Source organism: Centroberyx gerrardi, chromosome 23, assembly GCF_048128805.1.
Source record: "Centroberyx gerrardi isolate f3 chromosome 23, fCenGer3.hap1.cur.20231027, whole genome shotgun sequence".
NCBI lineage: Eukaryota > Metazoa > Chordata > Actinopteri > Beryciformes > Berycidae > Centroberyx > Centroberyx gerrardi.
The window spans coordinates 4,989,476-5,003,254 of record NC_136019.1 but is presented as its reverse complement, the minus strand read 5'-3'; the positions used below and the strand labels follow the sequence as shown (position 1 = coordinate 5,003,254).

Below are 13,779 nucleotides of genomic sequence, written 5' to 3'. Positions count from 1 at the left end.
GTATAACTTAACAGGTGGAGGGCAGGAGCTAGTGAAAGTGTTAGTTCAGATTAGCAGCAGCCACCGTGTGTGTGTGTGTGTGTGTGTGTGTGTGTATTAACGGCTTGGGTTGATGAGATGAAGTGCTATGTGGAACTACGTATAGAGGCTGGGAAATGGTGAGTCAGCAAAGCAGGGATCCACAGGAACTGCCTGTCAGCAGCAGAGGAGCCCAGCTAATCTCTCTCTCTCTCTCTCTCTCTCTCTCTCTCTCTTTAATTTCTCCTCCCTCGCTCCTCTCCTCGCTTTTCCCTTCATCCCAGTTCCTCCTCTGACGGCAGGAGAGGAGAGGGAAAAGGGAAAGAAGAAAGGAGAGGATGGGAGAGGAAAGAAGGGGGGAGGAGAGGAGAGTAAACAAGGCGAGAGGAACGGGAAAAGGGAGAGAGGAGAGGACAGGCAGAGGAAAAGAGATGACAGGAGACAAGGAGGAAAAGAGACAGGAGAGGGGAGGAAGAGAGAAGATGAGGAGATGAGAGGAGAGGCAGAATGGAGAGAGGAGAGGCAAGGACAAAATGAGAAGAGAGGGAAAGTGAGGAGAGGGCAAGAGGAAAGGAGAGGAAAGAACGGGAGAGGAGAGGAAAGAAGGATAGGGGAGAGGGAACAAGAGGAAAGAAGGGTAGAGGAGAGGCAAGGAAAGGAGGCGAGAAGAAAAAGGGAGAGAGGAGAGAAGAGAGACTGGCAGAGAGGGGAGGTGAGGAGGAAAAGAGATGAGAGGAGACGTGAAGGAAAGGGGAGAGAGGAAAAGAGGGAGGGTGGAGAGAGGGAAAGGGGGGGCAAGAAGAGGAGACAAGAAGAAAGACAAAAGGGAGAGAGGAGAGGACAGAAAATTAGAAGAGAGGAAAAGTGAGGAGAAAAGAGGGGAGGCAAGAGGAGAGGAAAGGAAGGGAGAGAAGAGTTCCTTCCTTTGCTTCTACCTCCTTCTCTTCCTCCTTCCTCCTCCATTCTGTCCCTTTTTCTTCATCCTAGTTTGCATCAAGAACTAGATACTAGTCAGTGTCTCTCCTTAATATAACCCCTTAATTCATGCAAAACCCCCTTAAAATGAGTTAAGGGAGTTATTAATGGAGGAGACCCCATCGAAACCCCCTTAAACACCAATTAGGGAAGTTAGGGAAGAAGAAACAGTGTTTTAGGGTGGACTTTTCCTTTAAGAAACCAGGTGCAAGTCCTAAACTGGCTTCCCAAACTTCTACCGTCAAAATCCCCCCTTGACCAAAACCCAAATCTCCCTTAACCGAGGCAATATCTGGGCTCCCACAGTTCCCAGCAGGGGAACCGTCCTCCATTACAGCCCGCAAAGCCCCTTAATCCCCCCGAGCGCTCAGCTGGAGGAGACTGCGGCTCTGCTGAGAAGCTCCCGCATGTGAAAGTGTGGAGCTGAATGAATGTGGAGTGAGAAAAAGATTCCCCGGATGAATAAAAGGCTAAAAATAGTCCGGGCTGCTAGTGGGCAGTAAAGAATGTGCCGTATTGAACTGGGTTGCTCCCATGAGAGAGACGTTTTTGGTGTTTTTGTTTCTGCGGGGTCCTGATAGGCCGCAGATCAGCTCTATCCAATCAGAAGGAGTGTTTTGATACTTTACACCAGAATAGAATCCCTTCCTTTCTCTCATCTTATCATATCACTTCTAATTTAAAGCTGTACTGGGCAATTTTGCACATTGGTGGCTCCAAACGGCAGCAAGAGGAAACTGTATGAACATTTTTAACATTAATACTCAGAAATCCTGTAATTTGATGTCAGTAAACGTCACACAGCTCGCTCATGTTTACCAACCGGCCGGTCTGTGATGCTTAAAGGAAACCAAAGAGATGAGAGAGGACATTTTTGGGGGGCAAATAGGCAAATCTAGCATCTCAATCAATGGAGATGGGACTCTCTTCTTTATTGCTGCCCCACTTTGTGATTTACGCTGATAATACGGGTGTATTTTTAAAATTATTGCGTAGTGCAGCTTTAATCTTTCAGGGTAAACGGGGATTGGCATGGAAATGACAAATTATTAAATGTGATTTTTTTCCCTCCACAGTTTTCCATCTTGTAGCTGTATTCTAAGTTTTTCCAGCGGATGTTTTATTTTGTTTACCACACCTGCGTTATTGTATGTATGTATATGAACTTTTTGTTGATCTGTTTATTTCATTACAACAGTAGGCAGTTACTTTAACTCCACCAGAGTTAGCAAACTGCTCCTTTTTGTTAAAGATAACCTGATTTTAGTTAAAGATATACTGAACGTAGGTAAAAAAAAAAAAAAGATTGAATTATACTAATTCATTCAGAATCTATTGTAGGTTTTGCTCTCAGTAGAATTGGACTTTATTTTTGTAAACCAAACCTGCCTGGCAAAGACTCTGTTTGTTGAAACTCTGCAATAAAGTTTTGGGTGCTTGACTCCGGTGTGAAGATCTGTTTTTCCCATTAAAGTCACCCAAAAAAGTTGCCCAGTGCATCACAACTCCCAAAGCTTTGCATTAATACACTTATTTTTTTAAACAAACCCACAGCGCCCTCTAGTGTTTCAACACGGAATAAACACACATTTGCTCAAACTACAGATGGCATCCTGGAAGCTGTGGAGGATTATCCCTGCTGATCCTCTGAACGATGTGTGTGTGTGTGTGTGTGTGTGTGTGTGTGTGTGTGTGTGTGTGTGTGTGTGTGTGTAGGGCAGGTCACTGTTAACCAGATTATGATTCCCGTCTCTCTCTGCCTCTCAGTCTGTCTGTTTAAAAGATGATCCATCGACTGACAGGCAGATTCTCACACACTATATGGACTGCAGTGAGTCCAACACACACACACACACACACACACATACACACAGACAAGTATACATACCTGCAAACAGACAATGTACACACACACACACACACAGAAACACATATACGACACACAGTAGTAATCCTCATGATTCTTTTTTTTTTGTCTCTCTTTTTAGTCTTTTTAGTGATTTCAAAAATTCATCAGTGAGGAATACAAGCGTTCATTTCTTCATCCCCTACTACCTTCTTGCAGATGTGTGGTTTTTATTTTGTCCCATCACCCTGTCACATGTTAAAAGGGAGAGCAGAGATTATGTCAGTATGAGAGGATTGATGCTGTGATCCAGGCGTTAATGGCGGTTTGTTTGGAGGCAGGAGGGGGTTTGCATAGATTATGATATAGTGATATAGAATAGGAACGAATATGGATCGGAAAGATTAGCGGATATCGAGGAACGGTATAGAAGGTTTAGCAGATTAGAGGTGGATTATTGATGTAAATGTGATCCGCTGCCGTTAAAACGAAGCTGGGGCCCCATCAGACTCACAGCCCCGCCGTTTCTCATCAGAAAAACTGTGTTAAAATATTGAAATAATGAATCAAATGCTGATAAAATACTGAAACATATTCCTTACCTGATCTCAACTTTTAAATTCAAGTTATACGACCAAGTTTCAAGCTGATTGCAGCACGCCAAAAAAAACAGAACACATACTCAAATCAGACAAGATATACAGAAAACATATGACACATTAAATAAATAGCAGCAATATACAACAATAACAGCAATATAAACCAGAAAATGACCAAGGAAGAGAAGGCATGAGGGGAGTGATCCATGTTAAATGAACTGGAAATATGAGGGGGAAACTGTTATAATAGCTAAATAAAGTATAGAATATATAGTATACATAAAGTAATATATATATAAAGTAATAGTACAGTAATAGTTTATAAACTGATTTGTTGGTTCATGGATTATTCATAGAAATGGGATCTATTGTGTCTCACTGTGGCCTGCAGGACTTTTTAACCTTCGTTCAAACTAAAAAAGAAGAAAATGGCTGAATTGATGAAATGACTTCTTGATTCTTGGATAATTCATGTAAATGCACTTTTATACGACTGCCTTCTCTTAACTGTTTTGATATTTTTATTTTACTCTTCTATCATTTGGCTTGTATGCTTTTTGAATGTCTATTTTATTATTCTTTTACTTCCCTTCTTAGTCATTGTACCTGTTTTATAATTTCTTCTGTAAAGGACTTTCTAATTCTGTTTTGAAAAGCGCTTTATAAATAAAGTTTAGGCCTATTATTATTATTACTAGTAGTACTAGTAGTAGTATTGTTATATAAATGTGATCCAACACTATAAATTTGAAGGTTACTGCAGCTTCGTCAACTTAAAACGACAGAGATTTTTATGGGGAAAACTGTATTTAAAAAAAAGAATAATAAACAACACTTTTTTGCAGAAACGTGTTCCTCATCATCTCAACTCTGCCAAACTCAGAAGTAAAGTCAAAAATGAACTGGAAGTATATGAAAAAAGACACAAATATATACAGTACATGTATGTATTTATACATGAAATGATTGTTGGCTGTCTAATCATGTAGTAAGGCTGCTTCCCAGAATAAGAGAAGAGGTTTCATTTAAGAGACTGTGAGAAACTTTTAGAACCTAACGTTGTTTTTGTGTTTAGTAACATGAAAACAAGTAGTTTCCAATGTGATTTTGACCCGTATATGTGATAGACAGTTTAAAATGCATAGATCAAAACAGTCTTCTGTCAGTGAGCCTGTTATTCTGCATTAGTTTTCATCATGTGGAGGTATAGGGAGTTTATGCAGCAGTATTATGTTATGCAGCATTAAAGCATGCAAACAATAACTTTTAAGTCAGAGGAATGGACATTTATGAACATTTAGAGATTAGAACAATTTGTCCTTAATTCAGTAAATCAGCTGTCTGTCTGTGTCTGTTTAAATCTTGATGTCAACAAAGCTGCTGGTGCAGCAAGAGGCTGAAGCACTGTGCTGAAATCTCAGACTGGGCCTTTAACAAAGGCTAACATGCTTTCCTTTGTCTTTCCTGTGTGTTTCAGCTCAACTGGAGGAAGAAAAAAAAAAAAAAGCAGCATTGTTGGCTCTGCTCCTTTGTTGCCGGTACAATAGCAGGAAGGATTTACTGTGATGCTGCGGCTCCACCAGCAGAGGGAGCAGCTGCCTTCTGACAGCTGCTGCTGCTTCTGATGCCTGACACACCACATGACATCACACACCATCACATGACATGACATGACATGACATGACATGACATGACATCACATCACATGACATCACATGACATCACATCACACCACACCACATCACATCACATCACATTACATGACATGACGTCACGTCACGTCACGCCACATCACATATTACTACTACTACTACTACTACTACTACTGCTACTACTACTACTAATACTACTACTACTACTACTACTAATACTACTACTACTACTACTACTAATACTACTACTACTACTACTACTAATACTACTACTACTACTACTACTACTAATACTACTACTAATACTACTACTACTACTACTAATACTACTACTACTACTACTACTACTACTACTAATACTACTACTACTACTACTACTAATACTACTACTACTACTACTACTAATACTACTACTACTACTACTACTACTAATACTACTACTACTACTACTACTACTACTACTAATACTACTACTAATACTACTACTACTACTACTACTAATACTACTACTACTACTACTACTACTAATACTACTACTAATACTACTACTACTACTACTAATACTACTACTACTACTACTACTACTACTAATACTACTACTAATACTACTACTACTACTACTACTACTATTCATTCACTATGCATTCACACATAGAGTGCAACTCAAAGTGTTTTGCATAAAATAAAAGGATTAAAAACAATTACAATTTTCAAGCAAAATCAAAAATACAAGCAAAAGCAAGTCTAAAATGACATTAAACAAGAAAGAAATGGGTATGGATGATAATAAAAAAAAATTGAAATATTCTTTTATCATACTCCAGTATAGGAATGAACCTCTATACCTATGATTTACCGCATTCCAGCATAGGAATGACCCTTTTATTTACATAACATAACATAACATAACATAACATGACATAACATAACATAACATAACATAACATAACATAACATGACATGACATAACATGACATAACATAACATGACATAACATAACATAACATAACATAACATAACATAAGATTAAACTCTAACTTACAGCTGTACTTTTATATTTCCTATCTGCTGTCGTTCTACCTAAAAGAAAGCAGCTCACATTCACATGAACATGAAGGTGCTGCTGCCTCCATCTTGCTCCACCCCTCTCTGCCTCAACACACTGTCCAGCTGGAGTCTCCATCCGGCCCACTGTGTGTGTGTGTGTGTGTGTGTGTGTGTGTGTGTGTGTGTGTGTGTGTGAGTGAACAGACAGTCCAGGCTGCTGTGTGTCCGCAGGCTCAGACAGCTCAGGTCAATCACTGTCCAAACGCAGCCATAATTTGCATCATTAAGCCGACACTTTGGCTGCTAGTTTGACTGACACTGGGGTGGATGCACACACACACACACACGCACACACACACGCACACACACTTATACACATGCAAACACATACCTATACATGTACAATCTGTCTTTGGTCGCTCTTCTCTCTCCCTCACCCCCACTGGCCCCCTCAACACACACACACACACACACACACACACACACACACACACACACCATGATTCTTGCCCTTTGTATATAGATGAGTGCCATTAATTGCTTATTTGCTCATGAAAATGGTACGAACGCACTTGTTTATCCAACACTTGACTTGATCACACCCAAGAGGAATTATTTGGAAAATGATTCGGCACTAATGCATGACAGCATCGTTGTCGAGTGAAAACTTATTTCAACTTACAGTAAACTGAGTGATTACATGCTGTGTTCCTCTATGGGTCGAGAAAGCTCTACACCATTTGGGTTTATGAAACTCAAAACTCAAAACCCCATTAGATGAAGTGAAAAATGCCTGGAGGTCGATCTAAACACAAGGCTGTTTTTCTTGGTTCCTGAAACGTCGACATTCTGGAGGGTTTCACCTGACAGCAGTGAGAGATGTACTAATTGTTAGGGGTAATGTAACGCTTTGAGAAGCAAGACTGTGACTGGATGGTCACGGGTTTGAATCCTCAGAAGAGTCTGAATTTGAAACGCACTCCTCACCCTCAACCTCCATCAAAACCATCAAAAACTACCAACAAAATACCCTTGAGCTTTTCTTATTCTATACTAATTACTTTAATAAAAGAAAAAACTGTCAACAACCAGCAATATTTTCCTCCAGCAGAGAGGTCTAGACTGTTTCAGAGGCTGTTGCAGCTTTTTGTGATGTTTGACTGTATTCAAGAGAAAGAATCATTAACTTCACAAATAGGCTAAAATTTCATGACTTTTCCCAAAAAAAAAAAAAAAAAAACAACCCTTGAGCAAGGCACTGATTCCCCAACTGCTGCGGAGGTGCAGCTGCTGTAAAGAAGAATAAGAAAGCCTAATCTCCAAAATGTCAACTTTTCAGGAACTAAGAAAAGCAGCTTTGTTTTTAGATTGACCACCATGTATTTTTGAGTTGGGGCTTTGAAAGGGGGTTATAAGATGATTTTTGTTGAATTTTCTGCTCCTATAGAGGAACATGTCATCCTTCAATTGCAGTTAAAACATGAAAAGAACCAAAATTTTGTTCTTCATCAACCTAAGCTGTTGACAGACTTCCACAGCGGCTACAAACATCCTCTGCTGCTCCGTTACTGTTACATGTGAGACAGAAACGGGGCAGAAGGTTGAAGGCTGTGCGAGGCTGTAGCCGGTGTCACAGCAGAAGAGGGGGGGTTTGGCAGATTAAGGATGAAAGGTTGCGGGGCGGTGCGAGGCGAGGCGGGCCGCTCTCATGTCAGCCGAGGTTCAGCTGAAAAGCAGCTGACGTTTCCCCCGGGGAGAGTAGAGTTGCCCCGTCGGCTCGATCGGTAGCCGCCGCCGCCGCCGACGTGGGAGAGCGGGGAGGCCGGCGGTATTCCGGCTGTCACAACGGAGTCCAGGTTTTCCGTAAGGAGAGGGTAAAGAGGGAGAGAGAGAGAGAGGGAGAGAGAGAGATACTAGGAGGGAAAGGGATGCTTTAGCAACCTCGATTTCAACTTTCATGCCAATAAAGCACGTCGAATTATTGAATTAAAGGATAATAGGTTGCCATTTCTTCTTTCCATTCGTCCAGGTTTTTCTGCACACAGTCAGCATAGTTGGAGATATCAGCGCTCGTTTTCCTCCAATCAGAAGAAGCCATTTGCTGCCGTTCATTCTTGTCCAGGATGAAAAACAAACTTCCACAGAGCGAGAGAACTGGTGGAAAAGTAAACTAGACGTAGACAGAAGTAAATGTAACAGTAAATCTAAATGGCAGCGGAGTTCGGGGGGGGGGGGGCGACCGCACTATAAACGACCCCACTCATGATACTGGAAGGTGTTACGGATAAAAGCGTCCCACTAAATTGGTGCATGTGAAGTGTAGTAGAGGCTCGGGGAGCGTGGCATTCCCCACAATGTGGAGGAACATGGATATCTCCCCTGGGTGGTGGAGGGGTGGAGGGGTGGAGGGGGTGTCATCCTCTCTGGGTTCCCACAGTCTCGCCTGTCACACACACGCTCTCTTAATAAGTGCTTAGCGCCGCAAGTAGCTGCCCCCCCGAAAAAAACTTAATATCATTCCTGGATGAGAAGGGCGAGAGAGAGAGAGAGAGATTCCAAGATGGCAGATGCCCTAGATGGCACGCTGTAAACAAACTGGGATTCGATGTGAATTCGCCACCTGGCCCAAAGTGGGATTCAGTTGAGCTGTGGAGGACGCGGGCCGTGTGAGGTCGCCCCAAACCGCCGCCGTGACCCGGCCTGACACCGGGGGGGCTGGCTGGCACCCAAACTCACTGGTGGGCTCTCACATGACCGGAGTAGCCTATAGCAATATGTTTTATTAAACTTTGAATCCTTGGCTGAAAACAGTTTTAAGAGCTTTTGCCCCACATCAATTTGTGTCCTCAGTACAAACATTGATAACAATAATCTGATGACACTAAACAAGCTTTGGTTTTTATCCGCAGGGGGAAAATAGAGGAACAGTGATGAAAAATAGATGTGGTGACTCGTTAAATGGATGAGGTGTGACCACCAAGTCAACTTTGCTCGAGTCACAAGTCTCAAGTCAAGTCTCGATTACCAAGTAAAGTCCATGTCATTAATGTCAAGTCTAAATGTAGAACAGCAAGTCAAGTCAGAACAAATCAAGAGTCCAGTATCAATTGAAGATCTTAAAGAAAACTAAATATCTAGGACTTTTCAATGCAATATGGTTTTAATAGGATAAAAACTCGGTAAGAGCATCATGAGTTTGATTTCTATAATCAGTTTCAACTTCAATAAATTCAATCATTCCATACAAATTCAGAAAACAGAATTTAAATTCAGTCGTCTGCTGGAACAAATCTCATCACTTTCAATCTGAGTCATTTACACAAACACAAGATCTCAAGTCAAGACTTTAGAAACCTTTTCAAGTCATCAGAGTACAAGTCAAGTCAAGTCTCAAGTCTTCTCTTCATGCATCAAGTCAAGTCTCAAGCAATTCAAACTGACTCGAAAAGAAGAAAAGAAGAGTGAAATACAGTAGTGCTTTCCAGCTGTTTCTTACTATCTAAAATATACAACCAATATAAAGAAATATAAATCTTTGTTTCTAAACTATGGGTTGAGGACCAAACTGGGTCACAGTTGGTCACAGCTGGAATGTATTTTTCAGTGTCACATGTCAAGAAGCACCAGAGTTACAGCAGCCTTGATGCCAGGGCAGGGCTAGATTTCTCAAAATTTGGCTCTTGGGTTGAAAAAAATGTAATAAAAAGGTCTAAAATAAATAATCAAAACAGACAACTTGACCCTGGAGTTGTATCTGCTCAGGGCCACAGGGGCAGAGAGGCTCTGGGTGTTTGTTTGGGTTGTCTGCGGGTCCAGGATCCGTTTTCTCCGCGCCAGCTTTCAGCCTAAACAGTTACCGAATCGCCTAATATCTGATTCTAGATAAGCGTCTACGCTGTCACCGCCTTTTTTTTTACTTCAATGAAACTCCGTGCGACGCAACTGGTCAACGCTATTGACGTAAAGCACTAATATCCCGTAACGATTGGCTCGAACGCCTGTCAGTAACTGTCACTCAAGATGATCGACCAATCGGAACCCGCCTCGCGCTCTTTGTTCCTCCTGTTTGTCGGTGACGCGCGGGTCACGTGTTGTTTGTGCTCTGGCCCGTAGAGATGTGTACAGGAGGAGAAGGGAACGGATTGCTAACCGAGCTAGCTGGATCCTCCCGATTATAGAAACACGGCTGAACGTGGTCATGTTGCACACGGTAGGCTTCATTTCGTAAAAAGCCCGCATTGGAATAGCTGTCTCGCCGCTGAAAGGCCAGGGGGACTCGGTTTGGACGGAACAACAAAGCCGTCCGTGTGGATTGCAAATCGAGCCGTGCGAGTTAGCTGGCCTAGCTTGCTAGGCAGCCGGACTCGGGAGCTCGTCTCCCAAAACAAGAATGGGGTCTAGGTCCACTCGGATTAGCTTGCTAGTAAAGTGACCTTTGATTGTATTCTCTGATGGCAAATTTCACGAATTACCAGGACAGCAAAGCAGCGATGTTGATGTTGGAGACGCAGCAGCGGGACGTTGGGACGAAATCTGCGGCCGCCACAGCGAACGGAGACGGCTCGGTCGGGGAACCCCCTTCCCCGTTAATTAATATCGGCGGCGGCGGCGGCGGAGGAGGCTCTCGTTTCCATCAACATTTACCGCCCTCCAACCACCACCACCTCCACCTCAGCCACCATCACCCGCCGATCGGCCAGCCAAAGGATCAACAACAACACCCGCCGTCGCATCATCACTACCAGCTGGCTCCGCAGCAGCATCTCTCCGGCGAAAACACCGCGGAGTCCCCGGGTAGGAAAGCCTCCTCCTCGTCTCTCAGCCAGGTACACGCCGAGGACCCCGCCGCTTCCTCCGCCGCTAGCAGCAGCGGCAGCAGCAGCCATGTATACGCGTCTGTAAGCGTCGCCAGCACCTCGGACGTTGTGGACGATATTCGCAAGTGTGGCTACCTGAGAAAACAGAAACACGGACACAAGAGGTTCTTCGTGCTGCGGGCGGCCAGCCACCTCGGCCCGAGCCGCCTGGAGTACTACGACAGCGAGAAGAAATTCAGGAACAGCCTGCGGTCTGCTGCTGCGGCCGCCGCCAGCGGTGCAGCGGTCGCCCCGTCTCCCCCGAAACGGGTTATTTACCTCTACCAGTGCTTCACGGTAAACAAAAGGGCGGATTCTAAAAACAAGCACCTCATTGCCCTCTATACTAAGGACGAATACTTTGCCATTGTGGCTGAAAACGAGCAAGAGCAAGAGGACTGGTATGTAGCTGTCAGTGAGTTGATGAGTGAGGGGAAAAAAGGGCACTTGGATTCTGATGATTTAGATGATGGCTATGGTACGGTCACCCCCGGTACTGTGTTTAAGGAGGTGTGGCAGGTGAATGTGAAACCGAAGGGACTGGGTCAAACTAAAAACCTCACAGGTGTTTACCGGCTATGCCTCTCTACTAAAACCATCCACCTCGTTAAGTTGAACTCTGAAACCCCCTGCGTCAACCTTCAGCTGATGAATATCAGGCGTTGCGGACATTCAGAAAGCTTCTTTTTCATTGAGGTGGGGCGTTCCTCCTCCATTGGGCCGGGGGAGATATGGATGCAGGTGGACGATTCTGTCGTGGCCCAAAACATGCACGAGACCATCCTGGAGACCATGAAGGCCCTGAAAGCCTTCGCTGAGTTTCGGCCCAGGAGCAAGAGCCAATCGTCGGGCTCCAACCCCATGCCGTTCATCACGACGCGGCGTCACCTAGGCAACCTGCCGCCGAGCCAGACGGGGCTACAGCGGCGGTCGAGGACAGAGTCTGTCGTCGGCACGCCGCCGTCGAGTAAGAGCTCCGGGGCTAGCGGTTATCGCTTCCGTACATCCAGCGAGGGTGAGGGGACGATGAACCGGCCGTTCCGCTCCGCCACAGGAAGCCTGGTTCACCTCAACACGGCACGCGCCCACCTCGGCCGGCAGGAAGGGGGCGCCGGCAGCAGCGGGAGCGGCGTTGCCACAGGAAACGCCGGCACGAGCACCGGGGGCAGCCGTTACGTCAGAGCCATCCCGGGCTCGTCGTCCTCCACCTACCACGCCCGCTCGGCCTCGCTCCCGGTCTCCCACTTCCCCTCCACCACCAGCCCCGTCAGCGTCTCCTCCAGCAGCGGACACGGCTCCGTCTCCGACACGCTCACCCGCCCATCGAGCGCCTCGATCTGCGGCTCGCCGTCTGATGGGGGCTTCAACTCCTCAGACGAGTACGGCTCCAGCCCCGGCGACTTCCGGTACTTCCGGGTACGGAGCAACACCCCCGACTCGCTGGGCAACACCCCACCAATCAGAGAAGAGAATTGTCTTAATGATTACATGGCCATGGGCTGGCACCGGGAGGTCTTCGGCGCCAGCGGGGGCTCCGGGAACAACAGTGGCGGCGACACGCCGCGGGACGAGAGCACGTCGACGACGGAGGACGAGCGCTTCTCTTCATCATCGTCTCTGAGGAGGCGGACACACTCTTTCACCAGACCGGCGGGGGGTGCAACAGGCGGGTCGGGAGTGGCGGTTTACCAAAAGATGACCCAGACAACCTTCTCGTTGGACGAGGGATCGGTAGGAGAGGCGGTGCTACCGTTCGGCAGTGGGCTGCTCCGCGGCGGGCCTTCCTCCTCCTCCTCCTCACTCCGCTCCGACTACAGCTCCTGCTCGGAGCACAGCCAACAGAGCCGGCCCTCCACGCTCTCACGGACGGAGGCCGGCGGGGAACGCCCCCCCCTCTCCGCCTCCTCCTCTGCCAAGGAAGACAGCGGCTACATGCCCATGATGTGCGGCGTGGCCGGCTCGCCGCGGGACACGCCTCCCGACTACATGCCTATGCAACCCGGCTCCTACCCCCACTCCCACCACGTCTCCCACTCCCCCCAGTTTCACAGCCCGGCTTTAGCTCGTTCGGCCCACCACCATCACCCCCAGCTCCAGCCCCAATCCTCCACGGACTCCCACGGCTACATGATGATGCTCCCGGGGGGCAGCGGCAGCTCTCCTTCCCCGGTGCAGGCCTCCCCCAGCCCCCATAGTAGCTCTAGCATGGCCGGGTGTAGCGCCGCCGCCGGCGGGAGCGACAGCATAGCAGAGAGACCCGAGAACGGAGAATACATGGACATGTCGTACAGCAGCAGCGGGGGACGCAAGCTCTCAAACGAAGGGAGCGGTGGCTACTACGCGCTCAGCACGCCCGAGGGCACGCCCAAGTCCTACAGCCCTTACTTCTCCCTCCCTCGCTCCTACAAGGCCCCCGCTAGAGAGCGAGAAGAGAAGGAGTACGGGGAGTACGTTCCTATGAGTTCTCCTGCCAAGCCAGTCTATTCTTCAGTTGCCACCGGTTCGCTGTCGACCCCGGAGAAGAGGAGCGGGGGTGGGGGAGGCAGCAACACCGCCACTCCCTCTCACCCGCCCCCGCCGTACGGAGCTCAACACACGACTGCGGCGATGGCTGACCGACGCGCCGTGAGGCCCAACCGGCTCCCGCTGGGCAGAAGGAGCTTCCACGGTTCGCTACGGGTTAGCGAGCCCTCCACGGCGCCTGCAGGCACCTCCACCTCAGTCCCCGCCACTGGTAGCTCATCGGACGGTCCCTCCAGTCCAGGGGAGTACATTAATATAGAGTT

The 13,779-nt window shown here is 46.7% G+C and overlaps 1 protein-coding gene across 1 annotated transcript in view; it reads left to right on the top strand.

Annotated features, from left to right (window-relative positions):
* Positions 1-10,390: 10,390 nt before the first annotated feature.
* The window catches only part of irs4b (insulin receptor substrate 4b), a 17,156-nt gene continuing 13,767 nt past the window's right edge, over positions 10,391-13,779 (top strand). Inside the window, exon 1 of the mRNA XM_078291574.1 lies at positions 10,391-13,779. This exon is cut by the window's right edge and continues 1,067 nt beyond it. Within this exon, the coding sequence (XP_078147700.1) occupies positions 10,589-13,779 (3,191 nt within the window). The 5' untranslated portion in view covers positions 10,391-10,588.